Source organism: Myxocyprinus asiaticus, chromosome 16, assembly GCF_019703515.2.
Source record: "Myxocyprinus asiaticus isolate MX2 ecotype Aquarium Trade chromosome 16, UBuf_Myxa_2, whole genome shotgun sequence".
Taxonomy (NCBI): domain Eukaryota; kingdom Metazoa; phylum Chordata; class Actinopteri; order Cypriniformes; family Catostomidae; genus Myxocyprinus; species Myxocyprinus asiaticus.
This window is the reverse complement of record NC_059359.1, coordinates 35,735,449-35,762,858: the sequence shown is the minus strand read 5'-3', so window position 1 is coordinate 35,762,858 and position 27,410 is coordinate 35,735,449. Positions and strand designations below refer to the sequence as shown.

The window sequence follows — 27,410 nt, the reverse complement described above, 5'->3', positions numbered from 1 at the left end:
CTCCCATTCTGTCTCCTCAGCACACAAATTTATACACACACACACTTGCACATACAACCAATCATACTCACACATTCACACTCTGGACAGAATGATCAATAAGGAGTCGCAGTCTTCAGACCACCTAACAACAGCCTCACGCAGAGGGGTAAGCATAGAAACCTTTTCCAATTAAACTATTAATACATTGCAACATGCACAAATTATTTGTGCATATGTTAACTGCTGCTGATTATTAAGCCTTTCTTGTCAGAGTCACATCAGATCATACAAATAGTAACAAATGAGAGTTGTTAATAGAGAATTTTACTGTGTAATTGATTGGATGTCTTATTTTAATAGCAATTTATTATTTTATTGTCTTGGTTGTAGGGTTTACCCTCCAGACTGTAGTATTAATTATATAAGATATTTGAATTGAACAACCATGTCGAAAGATTCAGTTCTTCTCGACTGCATTTTATCTGACAGTTTTGTCAATCAGTGATTGCAAGAAGGAATAAGCAAGTTGGGCAAAGTCTGGGCTTGCCTCTCAAAACAAACAAACAATGATAATGTAAGATGCAATTAATGAGCGCACAGAAGTTGCATTGAGTATTAGAATTATTTGAAGTACAGTGGTCAGACGTCTAGCCAGAGCATTTCCACATTCTTTGATCAAATTAGAAAGTAAAATGACTTAGAGTAAATGATTATAGAATATATGTTAATTCAGTGGGGTCCATGAGTGTAAGACCACATTGAAAATCTGAGGGACAAAATCTAATTTAAATCTGGAAATATGCAAAGTATTAGGATTTTAAAACATTTCATATATTAAATATTTATTATTCTGCACTATTTCAAGATCACTAGTAAAATAAGTTGTGAAATGTTAACTTGCTTTTATTGAAGCACACAAGATGCTCTTTGGAACATTCTCAAATCACGCTGGATGACATGGATCATCAGGATTTGCACACACTTGTGTAGTCCATGCCAGCTCGAGTGCATGCTATCATTAAAACAAAAGAAGGGCATACCCAAGAAATCCTCAAATTCATGTCAATTTTTCAGTTCAGCTTTTCACTCAAATTGTTATCGTGATCATATAACTTATAGTCCAAAAATGCAAAATAGAAGCAATTTCACCATGTTTCAGTGGGGTCCACTCAGTTACTTTGAACCCTACTCTGCATACTGTAACTGGTTGAGTAGGGTACATGAATGGGGCGTGTACCAGACAAACTTACAGGAGTTCAGAGAAAACAATCCCATGAATGACGGAACGCCTATAGACTCAACAGTTTTTGGGAGACTTTCAAAAACCATAAAATATGGCAAAAGTAGCAGATGTGTCTATACATGTCAGTGTACCATGTACTACTGTGTACGGTCATTGTTCAAGCAAGTAGTAAAAGTGGTTTGTTCACTGTAAAATGTAATAAGTTGAATTTACTTAAAAAAAAAAAGTGAGGAAGCCAATTGCCTTAAAAAAAAATCAAATAAATATACTTACATGCTTTAAGGTTAACTAATTAGATTTTACAGTGTTGTGGGAGTGTTATTATTTTGAGCTCTTGGATTGAAATCAAACTTCACAGTAAACTGGAAATGTGTGTGTTTTTTTTTTTTTTTTTTTTTTTTTAAAGATGATGACAAAAGTAGCAGTAGTTTTGGCCGCCTCCTTTCTGCTGGCCAGTATAGCAGTCATCATTGCCATAGCAGTTGTTCAAACTCATAAGAGGACTTACATATCCCCTGGACTGAAGGTAAGATCATGTATAATTTACGCACTCATGCTACAAAAGTGGGAACCCAGTCAATTGGCCTTTAAATTAGTTGCCTTTCATGGGTTTAAAAGTGAAACATTTCTACTGTATTTTCTGCTTATGTAACATTTCATTGACATTATGAGCCAGTATTCATTTACAGGTGAAAGTAAAATTCTGAATTATGCTTTTTCATCCATTTCTTTTCACCAAAGCAAACACTCTTTTGTAATTCTGAATGAAAATCTATGGGTCCTAAACACAGAAATGCTTTTTGTGCATAAGCACCATTGGAGTTATTTAATTCTGAACAATGCTTAAGATATGGGATTCTTTTGATGACTCACACTCACTGGATAAATCTGTTTCTATTTTTTTTTTTTTCAAAAGAGCTTCAGCCAATCAGACATGTCTGTTCTTGAGTGTCTTAGACAAGTCTATGGCCATGGCAAATTGCTATTCACCAATGTATATTTCAACCAGTGCAAAGGAATGAGTTCTTTATTTCGTAAGACATATTTGGCCAGAAATCGCCTTGCCAGGGTTACAATAATAATTTGTTGTTTCTCTGTCTCTTTCTCCAGTATGGTATTGTGCTGGATGCAGGCTCCTCCAGGACTACGGTGTATCTTTATCAGTGGCCTGCTGAAAAAGAAAACAACACTGGTGTTGTGAGCCAGACCACAAAATGTCAGGTTGAAGGTACAAATCAAGTGACCTATAACCTTGAGTCATTTCAGGTTTTTTTTTTTTTTTTAAACATAGAAGCCCACCCAGGCTGTATAGTGACCGAAAGCTTAAAAATATTGGTACGTTAATGGGGTAAATTGGTACATTCACCCAAAAATAAAAATAAAAATTCTGTCATGTTGTTCCAAACCCATATGGCTCATGCAGCTCTCGCCATACAACAACAATTTATAGGGACCAGGGGCTCTCAAGCCCCAACAAGGAAATAAAAAAAAAAAAAAAAAAAAAAAAACATAAAAGCACCATAAAAGTCCATATGACTTGTGTGCTATATTCTAAAGCCCTGTACACACATGCAGTGACTTTATCACTTGAAGTCGCCAATGGGCGTTTCTACTAGTCTCACTAACATTAATGGTGGCCTGCACGTCTGGCCATGTCTTTTGAAAATATGTTCACGGATGAGATGTACTGTCTGTAAAACTAAGATTTATTTCTAAATCTGAAAATCTGTAACTCGGGAATCCGTTTTCTTGTCCCTAAAATACACATTCAGCAGGGGAGAGTGTTTTATATGAACTGCAGCAGTGCTCATTGCATCATATCATTAATAAAAGATGAACGATCAAATAATGTATGAATCAAACTCACTCAGGCTGCCAACAAATTATTTCTCACGCTTAATTAAAAAATGTATCCATGTATCCTGTTCCAAACAAATCATAGAAGTTAAATCACTCAAAGAAACGTCACAACGCTGCTCTGTCTTGTCTCCATCTAGTCTGCACTCGACACCATCATTTCAAAGAAGACGGATGACGTGACATCCACTGAACACCCTCTTTCATTGGTTGTCGCTACCTAAAGTCCTTCCTTATTTGCATAAAGTTAAACTTTTCTCAACTTTGTCGTGTCGCTCGCCACGCCCAGATTTAGTCGCCAGAGCTCGCTATCGCTTGTGTCGCCGGAAGTCGCCAGCTCTCATTGAAAATGAATGTGATGAGGTGTTTTGTCTTTGGAAGTTGATGCATGTGTGTATGGGGCTAGAATATCAGAGAAACAGACCCAAGTCTTTTTTTCACTCACAAAGCTATTATATGATTTCTGAAGACGCATAATATAGTGCACAAGTAATATGGATTACTTTTAAGGTGCTTTTCACCCTTTTTGGAGCTTGACAGCCCTGGTCACTGCTGTGGGCACTGTATAATTATACTTCAGAAATTTCCAATTTTGTGCATTGTAAATGTTTAAAGCTGCTTTTTTTTTATAATAAATATAAATGTCCTCAATTTCAACTGCTTTTATTTTCAGTAAACTTAACATGTGTAAATTATTTGAATTAACATAAAAAGATTCAACAACTAAGACATAAACTGAACAAGTTTCACAGACATGTGACTAATAGAAATTGAATAATGTGTCTCTGAACAAAGGGGGGGTCAAAATCAAAAGTAACAGTCAGTATCTGGTGTGGCCACCAGCTGCATTAAGTACTGCAGTGCATCTCCTCATGGACTGCACCAGATTTGCCCGTTCTTGGTGTGAGAAGTTACCCCACTCTTCCACCAAGGCATTTGCAAGTTTCCAGACATTTCTGGGGGGAATGGCCCTAGTCCTCACCCGCCGATCCAACAGATCCCAGACGTGCTCAATGGGATTGAGATCCGGGCTCTTCGCTGGCCATGGCAGAACACTGACATTCCTGTCTTGCAGGAAATCACGGACAGGGATGTCTTGCCTGTAACGCACAGTGTTGAGATTGCCTGCAATGACAACAAGCTCAGTCCGATGATGCTGTGACACACAGCCCCAGACCATGACAGACCCTCCACCTCCAAATCGATCCCACTTCAGAGTACAGGCCTCGGTGTAATGCTCATTCCTTCGATGATAAACGCGAGTCCGACCATCACCCCTGGTGAGACAGAACCGTGACTCGTCAGTGAAGAGCACTTTATGCCAGTCCTGTCTGGTCCAGCGAAGGATGGTTTGTCCCCTTAGACGACGTTGTTGCCGGTGATGTCTGGTAAGGACTTGTCTTACAACAGGCCTACAAGCCCTCAGTCCAGCCTCCCTCAGCCTATTGCGGACAGTCTGAGCACTGATGGAGGGATTGTGCGTTCCTGGTGTAACTCAGGCAGTTGTTGTTGCCATCCTGTATCTGTCCAGGATTTTCTGCATCTGTATCAGGTGTGATATTCGGATGTACCGATCCTGTGCAGGTGTTGTTTCACGTGGTCTGCCACTGCGAGGACGATCGGCTGTCCTTTCTGTAGCGCTGTCTTAGGTGTCTCACAGTACGGACATTGCAAAATATTGCCCTGGCCACATCTGCAGTCCTCATGCCTCCATGCAGCATACCTAAGGCACGTTCACGCAGATGAGCAGGGACCCTGGGCATCTTTCTTTTGGTGTTTTTCAGAGTCAGTAGAAAGGACACTAAAGAGACCTAAGTTTTGATAACTGTGACCTTAATTGCCTACCATCTATAAGCTGTTAGTGTTTTAATGACCGTTCCACAGGTGCATATTCATTAATTGTTTATGGTTCATTGAACAAGCATGGAAAACATTGTTTACAGATCTTTATTGTAAAGGGTTTAAAGTTATTTGGATTTGTACAAAATTCTTTTAAATACAGTGTCCTGAAAAAGGGATGTTTCTTTTTTTGCTGAATTTATTTTTTCAGTTTTAGGTGTACTATTCCTTTAAGGGATTAATTATCATTAATAATTTGAATGTAATTTGTGTGTATTTCTTTACTGCACAATTTACTGAGGAATATAGGAGGCAGTCATAAAAAAACTTAACTTTACATATCTGCAATGTAATAATGAATTATGTCTTTTCAAGGCCCTGGGATTTCAGATCTACATATAGATGAGGCTCAGGACAAGAAAACATGGAAAAGTTTAGAATCTTGCATGGCACAGATAACCAAGACCATTCCTACCAATCAGCATAACACAACCCCTGTCTTCCTCGGGGCAACAGCAGGGATGAGACTCTTACAGTAAGTGATTTCAGCATAATCCCTTTCTCTTTTTGGATATACAATGTTATATCAATGACATAGATTTGGACTGAACACTGGAGGGGTCCAAATTTCATTACTACACAGTGCATAATAACAGTTCAAATGAATGCACAGATAAATAGAAAATTATATTCATTGCATAATCTTAAATATTTTTACATTCAGAAAAAACATTAACCCTTTCAGAAAAATGCATGTCTGCTTTCCTCATCCTGAAAAAAAAACAACTGATCTTTTCTACGGACGCCTTTTAACATTTTCACTGACTCCACATATGAGTTTTATTCCTGCAGGGGGCGCTTGACGCTCTGAAAACCAAATGCTCCATGCATCTGCATTTAAATCTCAGAACATTTTATATCCCTTTGGAGACATTTTACACTGGGTAGTTATTTTTAATAAAAACTGATAATTGCAAGGATTCATATCTGTAAATGGAAATTCTCCTCTGCATTATCTGCTTAAGTATTTTTTTTAAATCCTAATAATAATTAATGATTTGGCCCATCCTGGCTAGTGCTGAGAAAAGTAATGGGTACCACATGACACCGCTGTCTACTCTAGAGGGGGATTGTGTGACACTAGTTGGGCAATACCAACTCGTACAACGAGGAAATTTGGCTTGTAAAATTGTATGTATTTTAGCATTATGTCCGGACTCCGGTCAAGGTGTTATTGCTCAAACAAAAAATAGAAATGGAAATATTTATTTCTGACCATGCCTCAGCTTCCCTTACTATGAATGTAAAAATATTAATAAATATATCAGTGCCACTTGCGGTGTTCTTTGACTATTTCTCCTTTTTTTTTTTTTTTTTTTACACAGCTTGAAAAATGAAGAGATGTCCAACACTATCCTGAAAGACATGCAGAGGTATCTTAGCTCTTTTCCCTTCAATTTCCAAAATGCTTCCATCATCTCTGGACAGGAAGAAGGCCTTTATGGCTGGATCACTGTCAACTATCTGATGGGGAACTTCCTGGAGGTACTTAGAATGTTTACGTATTTTACTTTAATCCAACTGATTATTACGGAAAGAGTTTTGTAACAGATAATGTATGTATATTTTGCAACAAAATATGTATGTATTTGGTTAGCTGACATGAAATACTTTTGGAAAGCTGACATGTCCTTTCGGTGTCACATGCTATAATTGCTCTTTTTTTTTTTTTTTTTTTAATTATTATTATTCATGCAACTTTTGTGACCTCCTATTAATTGAGAGACCTCCTATTAATTTAGAAATTAATTTGACACACTGCAGGAAAGAACTAAAGAACACAAAAAAGTGATCAATTTTGAAAATCTAAAAGAAATAGAGACCAGTTACTGGACCGAAAACATACACTTTCCCATAAACATTCATATACATTTTTACCTAAAAGCCTGATGTTGATAAAATTCTATGGACACATTATGATTCTACCCATTTATGAAAACCTCTTGACCCTTATAATGCTGGAGATGAATGTAGTCATGCTATTTGGCCATTATTTGTCTTTTTAAAGAGATAACACTTAGATTTGATGAGCTGTAGTTTAGTGCATTTAGGTAACATCTTATATAGCAATACTGGATCTAAACCATAAGAAAACGATGATAGAGCTTAACAAACTTTTAAAATGTTAAACTTTAGCCTGTTTTATAGAAAGATCTATGGAATGCCTGGGTACATCCTCATGGAGCTAAAACAGTCGGCTCGTTGGACTTGGGAGGAGCCTCCACTCAGATTGCCTTCGCTGTTACAGATGATGCCAGAGGAGAAGATGTTATTAAAGTTTCGCTCTATGGCTATGAATACAACATCTACACGCACAGTTTCCTCTGCTATGGGAAAAATGAAGCTGAGAAGAGAGTTTTGGCCAAACTTTCAAAGGTGGAACATGCTCATGTTTTGATTTATTTATTTTTTTTTCTATTAACATTTTTTTATTGATTCCTATAACACATACAAGCAAGAACATATACAAACAGAATCAATACTTAACCCCCTCTATTACCCCCTTTTCCAAAAGCAGTAATCACCTCTCCCAAAGCATCTGCCGCTTTAGGGGGGTGTGTGCTACTCCCAAAAATAGTACAGAGCATGTGGCGCAGCTGTAAATACCTATAAAACTGAGATCTGGGAATCCCAAAATGATGACAAAGATCTCAACACTCCACTCTCATACAGGTCGCCGAGTGTAACAACCCCTCTCACAATCCACTCTGACCAACAGAAAGTGGACTTATTGATACATAATTTTGGGTTCAGCCATATGCTTGAGGTAACATTTAAACAGATGTCCAAATTAAATACTCTGGCCACTCTTGTCCAAATCATGTGCAAATGTGAAATAATGGGGTGTGACTTAACTTCTCCGGTTAGTTTAATAGAAAGACTTTGCAATGGTGAAATAGGGGCAAGGACTTCCTGTTCAATGGAAAACCAGGGAGGGGCTCTTTCAAGTGGAAGCGACCAATGAGCCAAATGCCTGTGACGGAACATGTGATAATAAAACAAAATCTTGGGTAAGCCTAACCCACCTTTGTCAATTGGCCTATGTTATTTGTTGGAATGTAGACTGGGACATTTACCATTCCAAATGAAGGACTTCGCTATGCAATCAAACTGCTTAAAATAAGAGAGGGGGACATATACCTGGAGAGACTGTAGCAAGTAGATGAATTTTGGAATACAATTCATTTTAATAACATTAATCTTCCCAATCATCAATAAATGTAATGAAGCCCATCTGTCCACATCGCTCAAACCTTTTTATTAAAGGGTCAAAATTAACTAACTAAATCAGACAAATTTGCTGGGAATAAAATACCCAAATACTTCAAGCCCTGTTTGGGCCACTGAAAGGCGCCTGGCTGGAAAGCCGTTACTGGGCAGTATGCTGTCAGAGCCAAAGCTTCGGATTTAGACCAATTGACTTTGTATCCTGAGAACTTGGAAAAGCAATTAATAATTCTGTGGAGGCAAGGCATGGATCTAGAGGGGTCGGAGACGAATAATAAAATATAATCTGCATAAAGCAGAAGCTTATGCACCATACCTCCCACCTCCACCCCTGGAAAATCATCCTCCTTTCTTATCGCAGCTACTAATTGTTCCAGGGCAAGACAGAACAATAATGGGGAAAGAGGGCAACCCTGCCGAGTGCCCCTATCCAGAGCAAAATAATCTGAAATTAGTCCATTTGTTTGTACCGCTGCAACAGCGTGTCTATAAAGTAACTTAATCCAAACAATGAATGTACTCCCGAACCCATACATTTCTAAAATCTTAAAAAGATAATCCCATTCTACCATATCAAATGCCTTTGTGGCGTCAAGTGAAATGGCAGCGACCGGAGACTGATCATTCACTACTGACCACATGACATTGATGAAACGCCTGATGTTATCAGAAGAGCTGCGGCCCCGAATAAACCCCACCTGATCTATATGTATAAGAGATGTCATAACCTTACTTAAACAATTAGCCAAAATTTTGGACAAAATTTTTACATCTAGCTGGATCAGAGAAATTGGTCGGTAACTTTTACACACATACGGATCTTTGTCCTTTTTAAGAATCGGACTGATCCGGGCTTGTGTCATGGTTGGAGGAAGCTTTCCGATCTTTAATGATTCTGTATAAACTTCTAACAAAAGTGGAGCCAGTTCTGTAGCATAAGATCTAAAAAATTCAGCAGCAAAACCATCTGGCCCCAGAGTGTTACCTGTAGATAAGGCCTTAATTACCTCATCAAGTTCCTCCAAGGATATCTCAGAACCAAGACAATTTCTTTGCTCAGTCGTCAGTTTAGGAAGTTTTAATGGTTCCACAAAGTTTCTAATATCTTCATCAGTAGACGAAGACATAGAACTATAAAGATCAATATAGAATTCTTTAAAAGCATTACTAATATCAGTGGCCAAGGTAAATATTTCACCACCAGCAGATTTCACTGAGGGAATAGTAGACAAAGACTCTCTCTGCTTTAAATATCTAGCCAAAAGCTTCCCTGCTTTGTCCCCCGATTCAAAGTATGATTGTCTTGCCCTGAATAACCAAAACTCCACAAAATAGCATTATATCTGTATTTCAATCTAGTCAATTCTCTGAGGCCATTAGACGACATTCTGTGCTTCAGCTCTGCCTCTGCACTTTTTATATTCTCTTCCAACTCCACAAGTTCTTGTGCTTTGGATTTTTTGGTGAATGAGGCATACTGTATGATCCGACCCCTAAGAACCGCCTTAAGTGCCTCCCAAGCCACACCCGCAGAGGATACTGAGGACCAGTTGGTCTCCATATAAACATTGATTTCGGTCTTTAACATTTGTTGGAAATCAGGATTTTGCAAAAGGGATACATTAAGGCGCCAACTATATGATTTCTTTTTCTCCGTATGTGGCAACATCTCCAAACTCACCAGGGCGTGATCCGAGACTAAAATGTTTCCAATTGAGCAATCCGCAACGGATGAAATGAGGGACTTGGATATCAAAAATAAATCTATTCAAGAATAAATCTTATGGACTGATGAAAAGAAATGTATAGTCCCTACCAGATGGGTTCAAAAGTTGCCAAATATCTGCAAGACCAAGATTTTTACACAACCTGTGAAGCGTCAGTGTTGCTCTAGGGGGCTTACACACTTTTGCTTCACTGTGATCAAGGACTGAGTCCATCAAAAGATTAAAGTCTCCTCCCAAAATTATATTATGAGGGGTGCCAGCGGCTTGCAACATCCCTTCAAGATCTATAAAAAAGCCCTGATCATCAGCGTTAGGTGCGTAAATATTAGCCAAAATCAACCTTTGCCCCTGAATTTCAGCTAAAACAATAATGACTCTTCCTAATTTCTTTAATCTGTTTGAGAAATTTGAATTGTAGATGTTTATTAATCAATATAATGACTCCCCTGCTCTTATTTGAGCCAACACTAAAGAAAACATGTCCACCCCATATCTTCCCAAAATTTTCAGCTTCCTGCGGGGAAAGATGTGTTTCTTGAAGAAACACTATATCATATTTCCTTACGCTTAAAAGAAATAACCTTCCTCCTTTTTATGGGGTGCCCCAACCCATTTACATGCCATGTGGAGAGAGACAACTTATTCATATTAACATTTGACACATTAATATAATAAAAATAAATAAATTGTGTGTCTCAAACAAGATTATACAGACCACATTCCCCATTAATGCAACAATCAAACCCTGAACTTCACCCTGAACAAAACAAACAGAAAAAAGAAAAACGTGTGCATTAACCCCGCGCACGACAGCGCCAACCGGCGTCAATCCCTTAAAACTCAGAGTCCATGTACGCCTACGAGAGCCCCCATGACAACTTTGCCATCGAATTGCTCAAGTCCGGTGCTTCTATACAAATTTTGTAAGGCAAAATTACATAACAGAAAATACTTCGTAAAACAGACCCCAGCCAGCAGGCAGAATAACAGAAAAAACATGTAGATTCATTCACAGAACCGTCTCGAAGGTGTGATCCTCCTCAAAACAAACTCCAGCTGATATAAAGCCGTTCAGTTTCCTCGGACAGACAAACAATTGTTCAGTGAGCCAGCTGTTATGAGTTCAGCGGATGACAAAAATACTCAAAACAGACTCCAGCCAGCAAGAGGAATAAGCACAAAGAACAAAGATTTATCCACAGCTGTTCCAAAGGAGTGATATTCAACAGAACAAGCTCCAGCCGCTAGGCGGAGCCAGCACGAAAAACAAAACCGGTATCCCGGTTCCTCGGATTATCAAGAGCCAAACTAACTCAGAGGCTGCAAAAAAAAAAAGAAAAGAAAAATACACCATAACTTACTCAGCCCGTCACCTTTATAAAAGACGTCCTTTATGTGAGCATGTAGATATTTTGCGGTCATCAAAAGTGTCCATTCTCGATTTGGCCAGAAACTTCAGTGTAAAAAAGATCTTCCGTCAATGCAAAAGTTTCTTGGAGTCATGCCACAAAACAAACTCCAGCCGCTAGGCGGAGCCAGCGCAAAAAGAAACAAAAATGGCACCCAGCTTTCTCAGATAATAGAGTTCATCAACCATGAGGCTAATATAAGAATATAAGAAACATCAAATGGCATACACCAATGTATTTATGAAGGAGAGTGCCTGTTTTGGACATGAAAATTCTTAGTTTCTATTCTCAGTTTGCGGAAACATCAGAGCAAACGAGATCTTTTTCTGATGTAAGAATTTCTTACATTCCTTGAACCGATCGCGTTTCTCTCTTGTCGAATTCGCAAAGTCCGGGAACAAGAAAATATTATGGTTCTTCTAAGAAAGCTTCCCTTTGCTCCTCGCCTGGCACAACACGAGATCATTATTGGATGATCTCAGAAATTTGACCAAAATCGATCGGGGCCTGTCTCCCTCAGCAGATCTGTGAGACGGGACTCTGTGAGCTCGCTCGATTTCCAGCTTGTGGCCTGTTATGTCGAGCAGATTTGGGAAGAGCTTGTCCAGGAATTTCACCATATCTCTGCCCTCCTCATGCTCAGGAATTCCAACAATTCGTATGTTATTCCTTCGGCTCATATTTTCAAAATATTCCAGTTTTTCCGAAATGAATTCCAAATCTGTTTTGGACGCGGGTGGATTAGCGGATAACTCCCTTTCCGATGACTCAAGTTAATCGATTCATTTTCAACTTCTGTCACTCTTGTAAACAACTCAGAGAATTTAGTTTCCATCGCTGTAATCAATCGACGTATTACAGCGAGATCATCCAAGTCAGCAACAACCTTCGTCAGCATTACCGAGATGTTGGACAGTTGACGCTGAATTTCACCTACCGACGTGCCATCCAAAATCGGGTCCCCGTCTCGCAGTCCCGTCAGAGGCCTCAGCTTGAACACGTAAGTGTCCTAATATCTCCAGAGTCTGAGGATTATGACTTCTTTGCCATGTTTACCTCAAAGAGCAAGTATGTAACTGGGTGTATCGAATCTAACCGGATTATAACATGAAAATAATAAAAAAAACTAGCAAAGTTCGCAGAGCTCGTGTCTCACATGTCTGCTTCTCGCATGGCGTCCCCGGAAACTCCCCATGTTTTGATTTATTAATTTCTGAAACACTCATAATAAATATTTGTTTTATGTATATAAAGCAAGTACAACGTCCCTCACATTTGCTTTGTACTTTTATGTCTCAAACTCCAGCTGGTCGTAGTGATTTTTATTAAACAATCTACCAATGGAACTCACCTCAAATAAATTATCCTTCCAATAATTGCACTCTCCTCTTATGATATAGTGATATTTTTCAAATTGATCTTGCTTTAAGGATTTTTAGATATTTTTACAGGAAAACAATACAAAAATTATCAAGATTTTTGCCCTAATATCAAAGGTCTTACTAGAAAAAAAGAAATTATGATCCAACGTGAATGTTCTTGAAAATATGATCGTGTCTGGTAACGTGCATGTAAAATGGCTAGAAATAGCATTTTAGCTTAGCATAAAGCTGACCATTTACACAAGGTTTATTTCTATTTCTTCTGCTCCAAACTTACTTCAAACTTGCTTCTCTGTCTGCTCGTATGAATGTAACACATCATAAGAAAGTGTTTCACCGCTGTTCAAATGCACTTTGGATCGCGTCATTTATATGCATAAATGTTTTCCATCTGAAAGGACTAAATATTAAATGAAACAAATGACAATAAAATGCAAAGTAATCTCTTCAGTAATCAAAATACTTTTTGAATGTAACTGTATTCTAACTACCAATGATTAAAATTGTAACTAGTGGAATACAGTTACTTATATTTTGTATTTTAAATACGTAATCCCGTTACATGTATTCCATTACTCCCCAACCCTGTCCATCTGTACTTTGAGATTGGCTAATGACCGTACTTATTATAATGTTTCTTTTATTTTGCTCCCCTCAGTAACTGCACAGAGAAATTAGTCACAAAGTCCTTTAAAATCCATTACTGCTGAAGCTGAGAGCTGCATTTAAACCTGTAGCTCATGCTCAAAATGACCTCAAACAAGCCACATCGATACATTTACAGACTATGTTGTCATCAATTATTTAATGTAGGGCTGAAATGGAGGGATGAATTACATTACATTTTTCCCTGATTTAATCTTATAGGTGAAGTGTACCAGTATGACAAGAGAATTTCCCATCATTTGACCTCTTTTCCTCCTTTTCTTTTTTGTAAAAATTGCTTAAATGGACAGTTCACCACAAAATGAAACTTTTTATTAAATAGTAAATATTGATTTACTTGACCTCATCTCTTTTCAAATCTGTATGATTTTCTTTCTTTTGTTTAACCCAAAAGGGGATATTTTGTAGAATTTGAGCTCCTGTTTCTTATACAATAAAAGTAGACAAAGATTTCAGGGGAAAAAAGTAGTCCATATGATAGTTTTGTGTGAGGAACTGACTGAAATTTAAGTGGTTATTCACTTATCTTCCCCTTAACTGCAGCTATTAAAGGGATAGATCACCCAAAAATGAAAATTCTCATTTACTCACTCTCATGCCATCCCAGATGTGTATGACTTTCTTTCTTCTGCTGAACACAAAGATTTTTAGAAGAATATTTCAGCTCTGTTGGTCCATACAATGCAAGTGAATTTAGACCAGAACTTTGAAGGTCTAAAAATCACAAAGGCAGCATAAAAGTAATCCATAAGACTCCAGTGGTTAAATCAATATCTTCAGAAGCAATATTATAGGTGTGGGTGAGAAAAAGATAAATGCAAGTCCTTTTTTACTGTAAATTCTCCTCCCTGAGCAGCAGGTGGTGATATGTATGAAGAATGCGAATCACCAAAAATAAAAGAATGTGAAAGTGAATATTTAGTAAAAAGAGACTTAAATTCTGTTTCTCACCGACAACTTTCATATCGCTTCTGAAAATATGGATTTAACCACTGGATTCAAATGGATTACTTTTATGCTGCCTTTATGTGCTTTTTGGACCTTCAAAGTTCTGGTTACCATTCACTTGCATTGTATGAACCTACAGAGCTGAGATATTCTTCTAAAAATCTTCATTTGTGTTCTGATGAAGAAAAAGTCGTACACATCTGGAATGGCATGAGGGTCAGTAAATGATGAGAATTTTCATTTTTGGATGAACTATCCCTTTAAGTCCCATTCGTGCTTGTGTACAATATATTCAAATATGCTGTGTGAAAATGTAACACAGCAGTTTTGATATCAATAATGCTGAAGCCCATTGGTTTTCATGTGTCATGTAACCGATCACATTGTGCCAAGTTTGAATAAGAGGTGCAAATGAGATTTTAAGAGCTATAGTGGTAAGGAAGCTTTGCAATGAATAATGACTTAAATACTGTAATGTGAGTCTAAATAGCATGATGACAATTTTAATTTTTAGGTGAACTATTCCTTTAACATTGGTCTAGTATTTTAAGTGAGACTCTCATTTGTAGATTGATCCTTGATCTAGCTGATTGTGCATCCAGCAATCCATCAATTCATCTGACAATAACTGTCTCAAATTTTGCTACATACGGTATCATAAGAATTGATCTTATGGATATTTTTTTCTTTTTATATACTTTTCAGGATGCCACCAACTGGGCTAATGTGAGGAACCCCTGTTATCCTGCTGACTACAACATCACCATGCCTGCAGAAGAGGTTTTTGGAAGTGAATGTACAAAGAGTCAGGCTCCTCCGAGGTATATCCCACAGGGAAATATCACTTTCTCCGGACAGAGTAATCCTGAACAGTGCAAAGCCTTGGTCAGGAGTATCTTTGACCTGACATCCTGCCGTGGAGCTGAGAACTGCTCGTTTGAAGGAGTTTATCAACCGCCAGTCAGTGGAGAGTTCATGGTAGGCATTGCTCTCTAGCTAAATGGTGTAGAGCATTAATGGTAGCATTAAGCTGGACCTATTAGGTCATTGGTTCTCAACTAAGGGAAAATAAGTCGCGGACCTGCTCAGATGGGGTCATGGACAGCAGGTGAAAAAACGTCCTGGTTACTTTCGTAACCTCCATTCCCTGGTGGAGGGAATGAGACGTTGTGTCGATGTAGTGACACTAGGGGTCACTCTTGGGAGACCCAAACACCTCTGATTTTGAAAAAAGTCCAATGGAAATCACGTAACCTCCCCCAACGCTCTTATTAGCGTCAAACGGTCTTTTGGGATCAAGTGGACTTGCCCAACAAATAGCGACAGTCTAGCCCAACCGTGGCCTCTTTTCCTTTTTTTTTTTTTTTTTTTTTTTTTTCCCAAAAAGAGTGGAATTCTGTTTACTGGCTGGGGGCCATAAGTGTCTACGTCGGGGGGGTGTCAATCCCAAGGGAAAGACACCACGGAGACCACACCCCGCCCGGAGGGGTATTTTGAGTGGAAATACGTCACATGGTCTTACCGAGTCTTGTCGGAAGTATGTCATGTGGAGAAGTCTCATGGTAGGTCCTACCCAATGGGGGAGGAGCTCTACAAACACTGTGACCGGGGCAGAGGAACCTCTGCCCAAGGAAGATGCAGTTTACCGACAGGGAAACGATTTAGTGGAAGATATATCACATGGGGTCACCTATGGGGAACCAGCACATGTGGAGCACCTACCCCAGTACAGGGCTTAGTTAGAACATGTACTGGGCCGGCAGCGAGTTTCTCCGCAAACTCGTCTGCCACAGGGCTAAGGAGGAAAGTCATCCAGGGATCACAACTTGTGAACACGACTGGGAGTCAAAAGTGCACGTCTTCACCTCAGGGGAGGAGAAGGGCACTATGTGCAAGTGGTACACCCGGCCAGCTGTCCCAGAACTTACCTGCTCGTACCTGACAATACACTGGACGAGACCGGCTCAACCCGGAGATTGTAGAACCTCGCAAAGGTGTTGGGTGTTGCCCAGCCCGCTGCTCTGCAGATGTCTGCCAAAGAGGTGCCATTGGTCAGAGCCCAGGAGGCCACCACACTCCTAGTAGAGAGGGCTCGTAGCCCCACAGGGGGCGACACGTCCTGAGCGTGATATGCCATCACGAAGGTGTCAATGACCTAATGGGCGATCCTCTGTTTGGAGACAGTGCTCCCTTTCTGCTGTCCGCCAAAGCAGACAAAGAGCTGCTCGGAACTTCTAAAGCTCTGCATGTGATCCAAATAGATGCGTAAAGCATGCACCGGACACAGCAATGCCAAGGCTGGGTCTGTCTCCTCCCGGGGCAGCGCTTGCAGTTTCACCACCTGATTCCTAAACGGGGTCATGGGAACCTTGGGCATATAGCCCAGTCGGGGTCTCAGGATCATGTGAGAGTAGCCTGGACTGAACTCCAGGCACTTTTTCTCTGACAGTGAACGCCTGCAGGTCCCCTACCCTCTTGATGGAAGTGAGTGCAGTCAGGAGGGCAGTCTTCAAAAGAGAGTGCCTTAAGCTCAACTGACTCTAGGGGCTCAAAGGGAGCTCCCTGTTGACCCCGAAGGACTACAGAGAGGTCCCACAACGGGATGAGGTGTGGTCTGGAGGGATTCAACCTCCTAGCGCCTCTCAGGAACCTGATGATCAAGTCGTGCTTCCCCAAATACTTACCATCTACTGCATCGTGATGTGCCGAAATGGCGGCTACATACACCTTCAAGGTGGAGGGGGACAGCCGACCCTCCAGCCTCTCCTGCAGGAAGCAAAGCACCGATCCGACTGCGCATCTCTGGGGGTCTTCACGTCAGGAAGAACACCACTTGGTGAACAGACGTAACCTCAAGGCATACAGGGGCCTCGTAGAGGGAGCCCTAGCCTGAGTGATCATGTCTACTACCACAGGTGGTAGGCCACTTAGGTCTTCTGCATCCCGTCCAAGGGCCAGACGTGGAGATTCCAGAGGTCTGGTCACGGGTGCCAAATGGTGCCCCGTCCCAGAGAAAGAAGGTCCTTCCTCAGGAGCATGAGGTCCGAGAACCACGTCTGGTCAGCTGTATTTGCGTAGTCCCGGGGGCCAGCTGTGTGCCAGCGAGTCTATACCGAGGGGTGCCTCGGTCAGTGGGAGGATTCCCGGGAAGCAAACGGGTCTACCTGTGCTCAAACGAGTCTCCACTCTCCCCTGAGCATAACCTGTCTTGACAGCGCATCCGCTGCGGTGTTGAGGTCGCCCAGGATGTGAGTTGCTCGCAGCGACTTGAGGTGCTGCTAATTGCAGAGGAGGAGACGGCGGGTGAGTTGTGACATGCAACGGGAGCGTAGGCCGCCTTGGCGGTTGATGTACACTGTCACTGTGTTGTCCATCCGGACCAACACATGCTTGCCCTGGATCAACTGCCGGAGCCTCCGCAGGGCGAGCAGTACTGCCAACCACTCAAGGCAGTTGATGTGCCAACGCAGCCATGGGCCAGTCCAAGAGCCGGTGACTGCATGCCCGTTGCATACGGCGCCCCAGCCCATCTTGGAAGTGTCCATCATAACCACAACGCACCTGGAGACCTGCTCTAGGGGAACCCCTGCACGTAGAAATGCTAGGTCGGTCCAAGGGCTGAAGAGGCGATGTGTCTGAAGTCAGTACTGAAGTGGTCTCATATGCATCAACCCGAGCTGTGTGGTCACCGCTTAGGATGTCATATGCCTCAGGAGCCTCTGAAAAATTTCAGTGGAACCGCTGTCCTCCGTCTGAACACCTTCAGACAGTTCAGCACCGACTGTGCGTGCTCATTCATGAGGCGTGCCATCATTGAGATTGAGTCCAACTCCAAACCGAGAAAAGAGATGCTCTGAACCGGGGAGAGCTTGCTCTTTTCCCAGTTGACCCGAAGCCCCAGCTGGCTGAGGTGCATGAGCACCAGGTCTCTGTGTGCACACAACACATCCCGAGGGTGAGCTAGGATTAGCCAGTCATCGAGGATGCGGATGCCCACTTCCCTTAGCGGGGCAAGGGCTGCCTGGCCCTTGAAAGCAAACCGCAGAAAGGGTCTGTGTCGAGGTAAAACCAAGAAGTGGAAGTATGCGTCCTTCAGGTCTACTGCCGTGAACCAATCTTGATACCGGACGCTCAGAATGCGTTTTTGCATCAGCATCTTGAACGGGACTCTGTGCAAAGCCCGGTTCAGTACTCGCAGGTCCAAGACTGGCCGCAACCCACCGCCTTTCTTCGGTACAATGAAGTAGACTGCTGTAAAATCCCTTCATCTCGGCCAGAGGGACAGGCTCTATCGCACCCTTCTGTAGAAGGGTAGCGATCTCCGCATGCAAGGTAGCGGCGTTCTCGCCCTTCACCGAAGTGAAGCGGACGCTGGGCGAACTGAATCGTGTAGCCGAGCCGAAAAAGACAGACTACAGTATGCAAGTGCACATGTGGACAAAGATCTTTTTGGAGAAATTTCCTCTGGTCTGATGAAACAAAAATGGAACTTTTTGACCATAATGTCCATCATTATGTTTGGAGGAAAAAGGATGAGGCTTGCAAGCTGAAGAACACCATCCCAACCGTGAAGCATCATGTTGTGGGGGTGCTTTGCTGCAGGAGGGACTGGTTCACTTCACAAAATAGATGGCATCATGAGGAAGGAAAATTATGTGGATCTATTGAAGCAACATCTGAAGACATCAGCCAGGAAGTTAAAGCTTGGTTGCAAATGGGTCTTCCAAATGCACAATGGCCCCAAGCATACCTCAAGTTGTGGCAAAATGGCTTAAGGACAACAAAGTCAAGGTATTGAAGTGGCCATCACAAAGCCCTGACCTCAATCCGATAGAAAATTTGTGGGCAAAACTGAAAAAGCGTGTGCGAGCAAAGAGGCCAACAAACCTGACTCCATTACATCAGTTCTGTCTGGAGGAATGGGACAAATTTCCAGCAAATTATTGTGAGAAGATTGTAGAAGGCTACCCAAAACGTTTGACCCAAGTTAAACAATTTAAAGGCAATGCTACCGAATACTAACAAAGTGTATATAAACTTCTGATCCACTGGGAATGTGATGAAAGAAATAAAAGCTGAAATAAATCATTCACTCTACTATTATGGCATTTCACATCCTTAAAATCTGCTCTCTTTGCCTGTTAAATTTGTGTAAGACCCACAATTTAAGCTTACTTTTAGACTTAATGCAAAACGTGTTTCAAACAAGAGTGTAATGATATATTATTTGTTTCAAAATAACCATCTGATGAGGCATTATGTGCTTAGGCCTATGCAGGGTTCTACTGGACCGCCTCGGCTCTTAACGTGAAGGGTTCCAAGAGTATGGAGATATTTAACAACAACATGAAGATGTTCTGCTCAAAGAACTGGAAAACTGTGAGTGCTGGCTAACCGTATCATGATAATATATACATGAGAGAAATTAGTAATTATTTGAATTACCTTCATGACTGATGTGTCAAATCAGTACAATTCTTAATATTTTTTTTCCTTTTAGCTCAAGCAAACCTCAGACATCAAAGAAAACCATCTGAAGTCTTACTGCTACTCGGCAAACTATGTGCACACTATTCTTGCAGATGGATACAAGTTCAACACAGACAACTGGAAAAATCTAAATTTTCAGAAAGAGGTACACATTTCACATCAAGTTTTTTGTCTTCATCTGATTTATCTAACAAGCAATGATCTTCTTAAAGGGGAAGTGTGTAATTTCTGCACCATATTTAATTGCACCAAATGTAATCGCAAAATAAACAGGTGGTCCTGCCCCAAACTATACCATTAATTGAGCCACATTAAACTAGGATAGGAAAAAGTATTTACTTCAGAAACATTTACACACTTCTCCTTTAAAGCTACACTATGTAACTTTTGGCCCTCTAGCGGTTAAAAAAAAAAAAAAAAAACTGCATGCAACTTGCGGAAGAACATTATTTTGGTTGTGGTTCGGCTCTGCGTGGATGAATGTGGTTCGAGGCACCGGTGTACACGGATACAGGACATTTTTTCAGAGTGAATGGACAAATAAATAAAGAAAGAAAAGAAAAGACGGATATCCGAAAACATGTCATCTGAGCAGATAAGTGCCATATCTTATGCTGTTGTTTTGACTTATTGGAAACATTGTGCTAGCAAGTGAAAAGTTCTGCACCGATTACATTGTATTTCACTACACACACACACACACAGATGTGTATACATAAACCATGTCAATATTCTTTCAGATCTCGGAGTTGTCGCCACCTCTGAAAAGCCAAGCCGATGTTGATTTGTGTTTTATTACGGACTCTGTCGCTTTCCCTTTTTGCTTGTAGACTCTGCTCTGTTCAGGGTTTCTTTGTTTTTATAACCGGTGATTTCCCCGGAGGTTTGCCGTTTTGAAAGATCCATGGTCATTTTTTTTTCTTGTTCATTGTGACAAACTTTCAGCTTCAGCTACTTCCACACACATGCTACAGTAGCCAGATCTTATCTGATCTTAAGTCAACACGCATGGATGAATGACATATGTATGCAATTTCCCATGAAATCCGTCTCGACAGCTCTAAAATATTTATAATATAATATCATTATTATAGGTTTATCAAAGTGTATTTGGGTAAAGTAAATGCATGGTTTGGAAGATGGATTTTTGTTGCACTCTCTCAATAACTTTTTTTTTTTTTTACAAAAAAAGTTACATAGTGTAGCTTTAAAAAAAGAAAGTTTGACTAATGATCTTATTACAGTATAATGAATTTTTGTGCAAGGTCTGTTCATGTAAAATAAACATTAAACTGACATGAAAGCCCCCCACACATCCACTTGTTTTTTACCTCTAGTCTGACACATTAGTCATGGTTCATGACTGGAAGAATAAAGGGTCTTAAAAGTAGCATTTTGTACCATTGGGCTGAAAAAAGGACCCTATAAAAGCCTTTTTATAGTAAATAAATTTACTGAGTTTTAATGCATCAATGCTTTTGTGCATGTCTGAAACATCAAATATTTCAGCTACTTATATCCACTGTTCCACTCTTTACTCTCAGAAATCAGTTCTGCCTGTACAGAAAGCTGTAAAGCAGGGTTTCCAAAATGAGGTTCATAAACCCCCTAGGGGTTTCTGAAAGAACTGCAGTGATAGAAATTCCAATGCTGAATTTAATGTACAGTAGCTAAATTGAACAAAAGGTGCATTGAAATATAATAGGAGTAAGAATTAACAACAAACATTTCAAAAATTAACAAACTTTATATTTTGAAAGGTTAACATCACTTCTAATAGCATGGGATTTAATCAGATTTTAATCAGAAATTAATGGAGGCTTAGGGCAAAGAAAAAAAAAAGAAGAAAAAGTGACAGATGACCCTGAAATTTTAAATGTAGGGGCAAAACATGCCCCCTTAATTCCTTTTTTATTTATTACTTACACTACCGTTCAAAAGTTTAGGGTCACTTACTCGTTCTTTAAGTCATCACAACTATGGAGTAATAGAAATGGAAATATGGGAATTATGTTGCGACTAAAAAAATAAAAAATAAATCAAAACTGTGTTATTTTAGCATCTTCAAAGTAGTCACACTTTGCCTAGATTTTGCAGAAATGTACTCTTGACATTTTCTCAACCAACTTCTTGAGGTATCACCCTGGGATACTTTTTAAACAGTATTGAAGGAGTTCCCATCTATGTTGGGCACTTATTGGCTGCTTTTCTTAATTATTTGGTCCAAGTCATCCATTGCAAAAACTTTTTTTTTTTTTAAATACAATTTTAGTTTTGTAATGAAATTAATTTGTTGGCACAATTATATTTTTGTCTACAAAACTAATTTCAAACATTTAAGCATACCTTCAGATCAAAAGGTTTCTAAGATCATGAGAAACATTTCAGGCAAGTGACCCCAAACTTTTGAACGGTAGTGTATATATTTCCTAATATTTTATTCTAGTCCTAGTTGTACATATTGTCACATAAAATGTTTACATTTTTAGATAACAGCCAAATTATTCAGTAAAATCATTTTAATTATTTGTATTTTACATAAAATGATGACACACAGTTTGCCATTTCATTATATTATTATTTGTGTAAATCATACATAAATCCATTCCTTCATCAATTGTCTCATTCAGTTCAATTTACGTGCAAATTGTGTTTAAAGAATAAGGCCCAATGTGTGCATAATTATTTTGTTCGAACAAATATGATCTCATAAAGGTAAAAGATCCAAGTGGCAAATATTGCCCCTTAATAAAAAAGTTTATTAACTTTAACCCTTAAAGCTCGGATGGGCCTGCCGAGAAAAAAATATCAAAATATGAATAACTACAGTCTTGACCAACACAAAATAGGTATTGTTTTAAAGCTTATAAGCTGTACTTTACAATGCATGCAGGCATTATGACCAAAACTGAACAATTGCTTTGAAATTTGCAAATCAAAAGTGTTCGTTTTGATAATTTCTTAATAATTCTGTACTGTATATATTGTAAACGGTAAAAACATCAAACTGATCAAATAGCCATGTGTCATATGTTGTTAGAAAACTCTCAAAGTGTAAAATACTGCCAGCCTATTTGTTTTGCCTATTTTTCACAGAAAAAAAATATAGCGAGTAATAGCTAAGTATATGTCTACATGTAAACAGGTGTTGCTTATATGCTGCGTTTTCACTAATAACTTCACGAAAAATAAACGGAACATAAAATATCAGATAACATTACTTGGAGGAAGCGATTATCTTTAATCCACACGAAGCACAGTGCACACACAGCACATAATGTGCTATCTGGCTAAAAACACGTCAGCTTTCCTGGATCAGATGACTTAATCTGAAATTATGTATGTTGTCTAGCATCATCAGGGGCGGCTTTAGGCATGGCTAACATGGGCACCCACACAAAAAAGTGGGAGTCCACCAGCAATCTCATCTCCAACCACCCATAACGCCCAGCCCCAGCCCACCCCCTATCATCAACTTTTGTTGGGGGAGGGGGTTGCTGAAGGGGGGTTCACCCAGGGCGCCATACAAGCTAGAACCTCTACTGAGCATCATGGAACATGGAAATAAACCAATCGTATAAGGATTCATAGCACTGCAACCAGAGGTGGAAGTCACCCAAATGTGGCAGAGAGGATAGTTTACTCTATTTACATATGGCCACCAGGAGATGGCGCCAAGTACATGACACAGACTCAATGATGGCTCAAATGACACAGAATGGAACTGAATGAAATCTCGTTACTCATGCCTACATGCTTTAGAGAAAGAGCATTAATTTAGTCGTTGTAATTAGTTCTTCTGTACAATATTTTATTTTTTATTTTTTTGGAGAGGCTTTTGGACACATGGATAAATTATATTTGTAATGATATAACTTTTGATTGCTTTGTCGTATCAACACAATTTTACTCCATTAAAGGTGACATGATTGGGGGAAAAAATAGATTTTCGTAGCTACCTAATTTACACCGTGAGATATATAAGTACATTTTTGGCTCGTTTGTTTTTTGTTTTGTTTTTCTTTCAGTAGTTTCTTAGACTGATAGTCTCAGAATTTACAATTATCTCTATCATTAATTTTGGGTATCCCACTGAAACATTGATGAGGTTACGACTGTAACCACGGCTTCCTGAAAGGAGGGAATGAAATGCTGTGTCATCTTTAGCTGACGCTAAGGTTACTTTAAAAACACCCTCAGAGCTTAAAGGGTTCAATACATAATTTAGATTATAGGGGTCATAAAGTTTTGGAACACCAGCAGTAAAGAATCAGATGAATCTGCACTGCATTTGACTCTTTGTCCATAACTCTGTGTTTAACAGGTGAATAAGACCAGTATAGCCTGGTCCCTGGGCTACATGCTTGCACAGTCCAACATGATCCCATCAGAAGGGAAAATCCTCAAGCTACCCATAAACAACGTTCTCTTCACTGGACTTCTCCTCATGTTCTCTGCTCTAACTATTATCACCCTAACATACCTCGTCATTGCGCTGGCGCGCTTCTGTTATTGAGTTTTTGTACTTGTTTCATGCCGGTAAGACTAGTGTCCCCTTTAGGGAGGTTTTGTAAGTCAGGAAAGATCCTGATGTGTCACTGCAGATCCACCTTCTAGAGGAGGAATTTAAATTTTAGGAACCTCAAACTACTGTTTTGAAAGTCCAACAGTGCTGAAGTTGTCAAGGTGGATCTTAGTGTATTGGTGACTTAAACAGATGTGTTTTAACCTGTAATAAATGTAATAAAATAAAAAGCAAACTTCTGTTCACTAAAGGGAATGTACAGGTCTTCCTAGTCAAGCCATAGCAAGCTCTTATCCACAATATTCCTGAGTCCCATGACGCTTTGCGTGCGATGTGGGCAGAACTTCCGGTTAAGCACAAACAATCGTTATGTTAAAATGCCAGAAACTTCAGAACAAATGATCACAGAATTATAGCGATATTGTTCTTCCCCACCTATCCATTAATGATTATGGATTTCAGGATGATGGCCAAATATCACAAATATAGAAGCATTTTAGTTATTTTGTTGAGTCTTTATCCATCGATGGAAGAACCTGAGCAGACTAACCTGAAAAACTATGTAGCCTATTAGCGCCTTTACAGCTGTAAAGTAGGACATGTTTTGAGAACTGTAGATAAGTATGGTTATTTTAAAGCATATATTGAGTTTAGCCAGAACCTGAAGAGTTTGTTGTACCAAGATTATGTACTTACTGCAGATACAGGGGAGGTCCAGACAGCAGGATGCTCGTGTATTACAGGACTCAGGCGATGATACTGTCATGCTGCTGTTTTTTGGATAAAATAGTTATTTTGCGGGAGATGACTGTGTAGTAAACTCAATCTAGCTTTATAATTGTTAGTTTACATACATAATCTCCGTATCTAAATGCTATAACCTACATTAAATGTTTTAGTGTTGACTGAACAACTGATCCTGTTGACAGATTGAATTTACTGTTCTTGTGTAGCATTGTACACAAAAGTTCAGTGTTCTTTGTAAAGCAACTATAAAACAGTATGCATTATTAAAAGCACTGTACAAATACATTTAATTGATAATGAATTAATGTCCACACTGTTTTCCAAATCACCTTTTCTCCTTAAGAGAAGACATGCACATTCTGCAAAGACACTCAAAAGAAAGTGAATTGCAGGCAGGAAAGAGGAAAATCATAATACAGTTGGTTTCAAACATAATAAAACATGTCACTACTGTACACGTCTCATCGAATAATTATGGTCTTCACCTGTAGAATTTATCCATTTAGCATCATAGCATGAAAACAGTTGAAAACATCGTCACTATTCACAGACAGTTCAGGAAAAACACAGTTCCATTTTATACTCAGTTTTGCCAAGGCCAACACTGAATGGAAATGAACAAACTCTCAAAATGTCTAATGAACTTTCAGCACATGTACACACACCTGTTAGCACAATAATGCTATCGTTTATGTAATTCATTGCGTTCCGTTTCTGGACATCTATCGCAGCCGGGCCGTAACGGTGGATAATATAAGTAATCCCCGCCATTGACTTCTTGCCAATAAAGTGGAAAGAGCACACAAACAAATTATTCCAAGCTTTTTCAAACAGATGTTCCTAAATCAATCCTTCTGTAGGCAGCTGATGGAAGAAGCAGCATCTGGGACTGGAGCGCTGTGCTTTGTGATTGGTTTCTGATCATAACATTGCTGTTTTAGGTAAAACTTTAGTTTCGCTTGATAACCATTAATTGCACACATTGTCCAGGGAATTTTAAAGACATCTTACAACATTTAAAAAGCAAGAATCCAACTGCATGGCACGCAAGCAAGCAGTGACCGGCTACACACAAAACGCCAACCAATTGCACTCCCGTTAGCCAACCAGAAATTCTGCCCACCTTGCGAAATACAGTGGACTCGCTGAGAATATTGTGGAGACTGTGGATTTGAATGAAGACACTGCAGAGTAAACAGCTGTAGCTTATATCAAATGTATCTATTATGGTCTTGGCAATGTTTTGATTGTGTATTGCATCTAATGTTTGTCTCACTCCATTGCATCCTGCCTTATGTATTTTACATATCTATTTCTGCATGTGCTCTTCGGCACACATTGCCTTTGGTTGAAATATGTCATAATACTCGAAATAAATGTTATAGTTGTTAACTGACAGTGCAAACAGACTGATGATTATATGGCTTGAAGTTGCAGTTTACAACCAAAAAGAGCGTTATATTTTATAGTATGTGTTTTGTGTGTACAGTATGTTTTGCTGTTAAAGGTAACACTTCATAATACCTTTAAATTGTAAACAAATATTATATAGTGATCTGTTAAGCATTATATAATGTAGCCATGTTTGTTAATGTTATTAAAGTTCATATAAATTGTTATAAGTCTAATGACACATTGTGTCCTGAATATAGAAAAAGTTCACATGCACAAACCTCAAGAATTGATGCTCAATAAAAGTTTGGGGTAAGGTGTAACACTAGTTGGAGTAATTTGTAACAATAAGAAGCAAATAATGAGCTTTACATTGACACAGCTACATGCATCAGTCACCTTTCTCAAAAAATGTCTTATGCAAAAAAAAATATCTTTTTTTTTTTAATGTCTAAGCAGGCTGAAAATAAGAAAAAAATAAAGTCTTCACCTAAGTTCGGGGGTGTTAGGTGGCAACGGAGCTAAAGGCCCTGTGGGGTAAAAGGCACTTTTTTTTGTATTTTCTCCCAAAACACTACACAGCAACAAAAACTATCACAGTACTTTCCTAAACACCTGTTTGTCACTATACACTGCAATATATTCCTGATCCATGAGATTTTTGCGTGCAATGTCTTAAGTTTGCTTTTGAGGTAATTTAAACTAATATTTAATCTTTTTTAAAATGTTACAAATGTATGTAGCTAATGAGAATCCCTGACATTATCACATTTATTTTTAGACAAAATACTTATTTGTCATTTTCAGTATTATTCAAGGTGATGAAATCAAAAGTTTTTTAATAACTGTCCAAAAAGTGAAAAGATAGATTTGTTATGAAAAAATGTTTAAAGTGGGCTCACATTGACTGATCCA

At 39.4% G+C, this 27,410-nt stretch overlaps 1 protein-coding gene across 1 annotated transcript; it reads left to right on the top strand.

Annotated features, from left to right (window-relative positions):
- Nucleotides 1–56: 56 nt before the first annotated feature.
- Nucleotides 57–26,795, top strand: entpd3 (ectonucleoside triphosphate diphosphohydrolase 3). The gene is made up of 10 exons (XM_051721905.1): nt 57–148; nt 1,632–1,751; nt 2,336–2,453; nt 5,297–5,456; nt 6,307–6,466; nt 7,130–7,357; nt 15,047–15,319; nt 19,610–19,720; nt 19,842–19,976; nt 24,156–26,795. Exons 1-10 carry the CDS (start codon nt 92–94, stop codon nt 24,345–24,347), a joined length of 1,554 nt encoding a protein of 517 aa, XP_051577865.1. The 5' UTR covers nt 57–91; the 3' UTR covers nt 24,348–26,795.
- The last annotated feature ends 615 nt before the right edge of the window (nt 26,796–27,410 follow it).